General features: G+C 43.5%; 2 protein-coding genes across 2 annotated transcripts in view; both read left to right on the top strand.

Moving 5' to 3' along the window:
• slc12a5b (solute carrier family 12 member 5b) overlaps positions 1 to 1,781 on the top strand; it is an 84,152-nt gene extending 82,371 nt beyond the window's left edge. Inside the window, exons 26-27 of the mRNA XM_072682322.1 lie at positions 352 to 670; positions 775 to 1,781. Coding sequence (XP_072538423.1) covers positions 352 to 670; positions 775 to 1,752 — 1,297 coding nt within the window. The 3' untranslated portion in view covers positions 1,753 to 1,781. The remainder of the gene's footprint in view (positions 1 to 351; positions 671 to 774) is intronic.
• Positions 1,782 to 2,124: 343 nt separating this feature from the next.
• Positions 2,125 to 4,596, top strand: rh50 (Rh50-like protein). Its single transcript, XM_072681062.1, has 2 exons — positions 2,125 to 3,136; positions 3,241 to 4,596. Exons 1-2 carry the CDS (start codon positions 2,690 to 2,692, stop codon positions 4,243 to 4,245), a joined length of 1,452 nt encoding a protein of 483 aa, XP_072537163.1. The 5' UTR covers positions 2,125 to 2,689; the 3' UTR covers positions 4,246 to 4,596.
• The last annotated feature ends 1,404 nt before the right edge of the window (positions 4,597 to 6,000 follow it).

A 6,000-nucleotide genomic window follows, 5' to 3' on the forward strand; every position in this document is an offset into this window, starting at 1 on the left:
TCCAAAATCTGCTGAGTGTTCACAAGAATAGTTACTTCTAAGGGCCAAAGGGCAACTGCATTTGACAAACAGCAGCCAGAATACATCAGCTTCTCAGCCAATAACCTCTGCTGTCCTTATCAAAAGAGATATAACTCAAAGAGGAAGACATGAAAACACAGACAGTGCCACAAGGAGAGGAGGAGAGGAGGAGAACGGGGTGTTTACCTCTGAAACAGGCAAAATGAAGAAAAATTCTACAAATTTGAGAGTGCGGCTTCCTGCACTGGTGTTTGCCCTGGAGGTCATGATCGTGGTGCTGTATATTGTCTTTTTGACCTACGATGACCATACCAATGCACTGCTGCAGAGCAACGAGACAAAGCCTATGGAGAACGCTGTGTATAAAGACTACCCATTTTTTGCTCATATCCAGGTGATGATCTTCATTGGATTTGGCTGCCTTCTGGCTTTCTTTCGGCATTATGGTTTTGGTGGAATGGCCTTTAATTTCCTGATGGCGACGTTTACCATTCAGTGGGCCATTTTGATTCAGGGCTTCTTCCATTTCTACTACGATGGGAAGATTCATCTGGGAGTGATAAACCTGATCAACGCAGAGTTTGCTTGTGCCGTGGTGCTGATCTCATTTGGAGCAGTGCTGGGGAAGACCAGTCCTGTACAGTTGTTAGTAAGTCTGCATATGGTTTCCTCATGAGGTTCTCTTTAAGGTTCTCATGTGATTTTAGCCAGTCGAGAAGTAGTGAGTAACTGTGAAACTGTGATCTTCTACAGGTCATGGCCTTGTTGGAGGTTCCCATGTTTGGTGTTGCAGAATGGGTTGTTGTCAAGTACCTGAAGATCAATGATGCTGGTGGCTCCATCCTCATTCACCTGTTTGCTTGCTACTTTGGTCTGGGTGTCACCTTCATCCTGTATAGACCAAGTCTGAATAAGGGTCATTCTAAAGAATGCACCAGTTATCAGTCCGACATGCTGTCTGTGCTGGGTACCTTGCTCCTCTGGGTATTCTGGCCCTCCTTCAATTGTGCACTGACCCTAAGGGGGGACGACCAGCACAGAGCCATCCTCCACACGTTCATCGGACTGAGTGCCTCCACACTAACTGCTTTCGCCCTCTCTGCCATGCTCAGCAAGAATGGCAAGCTCAGCATGGCTGATGTACAGAACGTCACCTTGGCTGGTGGGGTGACTGTTGGCGCCTCGGTGGACATGATGATCTCACCCGCTGCTGCTTATGTGTTAGGGATGCTGGGTTGCACTGCTTGCATGCTGGGCTATAAATACCTGAGCCCTTTCCTTGCACAAAGGTTGCGTGTGCAGGACCAGTGCGGCATCCACAACCTCCATGGATTAACAGGGCTAATCTCGACTATAGCTGGCATTTGTGCCATCCTGCTGGCCAGCGAGGACACATATGGCCCCAGCCTCTACCAGACTTTTTCTTATCGCGCACCCCAGGCGGGAGATCCTCGGTTGGCGGAACTGCAGAAACTGATCCCAGGATTGGAGGCAGGCCTGGGCCGCACTGCACAGGAACAGGCCTTGTATCAACTGGCTGCGCTAGGAAGCGCCATTGCTATGGCTGCAGTGGGAGGTATGCTGACAGGACTGGTGCTCAAACTACCATATCTCGCCTCCCCCACTGATGAGTCCTGCTTTGACGATGAGCTCTTTTTCAATGTTCCTCTAGATTATAATCAGGTACACAGGTTACAGGATGTAGGGTGCACAGAGACACAGGACAAGTAGGTGCTGGTGTGCAGTATATGAAGTTACATTACCTTCAGCAAAAGATTAGCAACATTGCAAATAAACCAGGTGTGACTGAGAGTGGATCACAGCTGAAAGGTGCAGTAATTAAGAGTTTCTCAAGATGTTGTAATGTCCCTTGCTATGGTTAATAATAATACAGTGTTGAGGGTAAATGTTCGTACCTTTAAACATCTCCCTTTTCCATTCCATCAGCAGTTTTATGGTGTTTGGAACAACCATTACAAAAGAATTTATTTAATCTGATTTGACAAATCATGATGGGTCAACCTACTGATAAATTCATTTAGAATTAAATAAAATTCCTCAGAAGACATGACAAGTGTACCTTTAAGACAGACTTTATATAATGCTAAAATGGAGTATGTTGGTGCTGTTCGCTGAGCTTAGATGACTATCATCTGTGTATTCATATTTTCCCAAAGATAAACAGATTATTATTAATAATAATATGAAAACACAGTACATCAATATGTATAGGGCTATTGTATATTGGCATGAATACTGACTAAATTGTATGAATTGTCCATTCTGAACAAACCTACTTTTGCTAACAGTCAGACTGAATCTTGCAATCTATCCACAAGAACTGCATACACGTGGTCATCAACATGCCAAGCCTTCATGGTGTGCTACCAATCAGAATGCTCTCAGAGACATTATTTACTGTCCAAAATCTGCTGAGTGTTCATGTATTTTGAGAGAAGTTGTACCGAGGGCCAAAGTGCAGCCGCCTATCCCTGACTTGAGAAATCAGAGGCACAATACCCCAGCTTCCTGACCAATAGTCTCTGCTTCTCTAATCAGATGAACGAAGATATAAGCACCAACATTAATAGATGCAAAGACTGACTATTACAAGAAGACCAGGACAGGAAGAAGGAGTATAGTGACCCTCACCACTGAAACAGACAAAATGAAGAAAAATTCTACAAATTTGAGAGTGCGGCTTCCTGCACTGGTGTTTGCCCTGGAGGTCATGATCGTGGTGCTGTATATTGTCTTTGTGACCTACGATGACCAAACCAATGCACTGCTGCAGAGCAACGAGACAAAGCCTATGGAGAACGCTGTGTATAAAGACTACCCATTTTTTGCTCATATCCAGGTGATGATCTTCATTGGATTTGGCTGCCTTCTGGCTTTCTTTCGGCATTATGGTTTTGGTGGAATGGCCTTTAATTTCCTGATGGCGACGTTTACCATTCAGTGGGCCATTTTGATTCAGGGCTTCTTCCATTTCTACTACGATGGGAAGATTCATCTGGGAGTGATAAACCTGATCAACGCAGAGTTTGCTTGTGCCGTGGTGCTGATCTCATTTGGAGCAGTGCTGGGGAAGACCAGTCCTGTACAGTTGTTAGTAAGTCTGCATATGGTTTCCTCATGAGGTTCTCTTTAAGGTTCTCATGTGATTTTAGCCAGTCGAGAAGTAGTGAGTAACTGTGAAAATGTGATCTTCTACAGGTCATGGCCTTGTTGGAGGTTCCCATGTTTGGCGTTGCAGAATGGGTTGTTGTCAAGTACCTGAAGATCAATGATGCTGGTGGCTCCATCCTCATTCACCTGTTTGCTTGCTACTTTGGTCTGGGTGTCACCTTCATCCTGTATAGACCAAGTCTGAATAAGGGTCATTCTAAAGAATGCACCAGTTATCAGTCCGACATGCTGTCTGTGCTGGGTACCTTGTTCCTCTGGGTATTCTGGCCCTCCTTCAATTGTGCACTGACCCTAAGGGGGGACGACCAGCACAGAGCCATCCTCCACACGTTCATCGGACTGAGTGCCTCCACACTAACTGCTTTCGCCCTCTCTGCCATGCTCAGCAAGAATGGCAAGCTCAGCATGGCTGATGTACAGAACGTCACCTTGGCTGGTGGGGTGACTGTTGGTGCCTCGGTGGACATGATGATCTCACCCGCTGCTGCTTATGTGTTAGGGATGCTGGGCTGCACTGCTTGCATGCTGGGCTATAAATACCTGAGCCCTTTCCTTGCACAAAGGTTACGTGTGCAGGACCAGTGTGGCATCCACAACCTCCATGGATTAACGGGGCTAATCGCGACTATAGCTGGCATTTGTGCCATCCTGCTGGCCAGCGAGGACACATATGGCCCCAGCCTCTACCAGACTTTTTCTTATCGCGCACCCCAGGCGGGAGATCCTCGGTTGGCGGAACTGCAGAAACTGATCCCAGGATTGGAGGCAGGCCTGGGCCGCACTGCACAGGAACAGGCCTTGTATCAACTGGCTGCGCTAGGAAGCGCCATTGCTATGGCTGCAGTGGGAGGTATGCTGACAGGACTGGTGCTCAAACTACCATATCTCGCCTCCCCCACTGATGAGTCCTGCTTTGACGATGAGCTCTTCTTTAATGTTCCTTTAGATAATGCTCATATTCCTGGGTTACAGGACCCAATGGGCCTAGAGATGGAGAACAAGCAGGTGCTGGCTAATGAGTGCAGTACCTAAAGGTAGATTACATTCACCAGAAGATTAACAACACTGCAAATTGGCCAGGTGTGAATTAGAGTGGACCCAAGTGAATAGATGTACAAATGAAGATTGCAAGATTTTGCATGCCTACCAGTATTGCTATTAATGATGCTGTGAACAAAGGTTTGTGCTTTTATTTGACATAAAACAATCAAAACAAAGTGTGTTTTGCCCAGTTTTAACAAATCCTAACAAGAGTCACCCGTATGAAGATGATTTCATCCTTTTCTTTAAATAAATAGGTTAATTTAGGGTGCAGTACCTCATTATTTCATTCCAGAGGGCTTGTAAATACATAAAGTGTTTACACATAAAATGAGTGCACCGCACTAATTACACTACACAGCATGTAACTTTGTACTGTTTACTGCATCTTTACCGGTGGTAATCTTATATGTAAACTGTAAACCTTTAAATATGTGACCTTTATTTTAGAGATGTATTTTCCATTAATGCACCCATTCTAATTAGATCTTTATGAAGATGTTTGTGTGTTTGTTGTTCTTTCTTTCATTAATCACATTTTTACCGTGTGCCTGCCAGAACGGGACATTTGAAGCTTCTATTGTATTCACCTATATATCAGTCTACAAAACTTTATGGTCTAACTACAGCCATAAACTGTATTGTGTAACTGCATTGCTGTAAACACTTTTCAAATCTGATAAACTGTGATAACCGTCCGATGTGTGTTAATATATATCCAGCAGGCTAAAGGGCACGTTCATTAGTTTTGCAAACTCTGCATACTCAAGAAAGTTCACTAAGAGAGAGAATGCATGTAAATCAATGGTCACATATGACTTGTCAAGATTACATTAAGGATTTGTGGTCCTGGTAATATGACAAGGCAGAGTGTCTTTGTAGATCTGATGTCTGAGCTTTTACTAGTTAAAACTGTGTTAGTATGTTGGGCTAAAATGGCTTGCCATAAACATTAGACATAATAATGTTTCTTTCGAGAATTAATAGGAATTACTCAGTAAAGCAATAAAAAAAGCACTCCAACTAGCACAACACACACTAACACACTACCACCATGTCAGTGTTACTGCAGTGCTGAGAATGACCCACCACAGAGCAGTATTGTGGGATCCCGACCATTGAAGAACAGGTGAAAGGAGGTTAACAAAGTATGCAGAGAAACAGATGGACTACAGTATGTAATTTTAGAACTACAAACTGCTTCTTTATGATAAGTGGAGCTGATATAATAGACAGCGGCTGATCAGTAAATGTACAAGGGCGCTGCCAGAGATTTTGGGCCCCATAAAATTATATTACATTGAGCGCCACAGCTCAAAAATTCTGCCAAAAACTCAATGAATACATTTTAAGGGCCCCTTTCAATCTCAGAACCTAATATATACATAAATATATAAACTATATGCATATATTTTATGTCTTCATGGCTTGTGTTGTGTTTTTCAGAATTTCAGAAGCAGGAGTTTATTAAAAGTTATTTAGGACATTAAAGTTATTATAATATTAGTTTAAATTTCTCTTAAGACCTGCATGGGTTCATAAGGGAAAATACAGTTTATTTTCCTGTTTATTAAAAATGGCATTAATAAGAAATGTTCCATAAATGTTTGTGTGTCTTTCTGCTAGAAAGGTCTTCCTCTGGGAACTCCAGTTTCTTTCCAACTCCCACAAATACACATGGGGGTGAGCTGTCTATGCTAAATTCTCCCCTAGGTATTGGTGAATGTGTGTGTGTACTACCCTGCA

This window comes from Salminus brasiliensis, chromosome 6 (assembly GCF_030463535.1).
Source record: "Salminus brasiliensis chromosome 6, fSalBra1.hap2, whole genome shotgun sequence".
NCBI lineage: Eukaryota > Metazoa > Chordata > Actinopteri > Characiformes > Bryconidae > Salminus > Salminus brasiliensis.

Bases quoted from the DNA above. Each gene is read 5' to 3' on its own strand.
- rh50 (XM_072681062.1), top strand. From the start codon at position 2,690: ATGAAGAAAAATTCTACAAATTTGAGAGTGCGGCTTCCTGCACTGGTG. The intron at 3,137-3,240 runs GTAAGTCTGCAT...GATCTTCTACAG, and splicing joins CCAGTCCTGTACAGTTGTTA to GTCATGGCCTTGTTGGAGGT.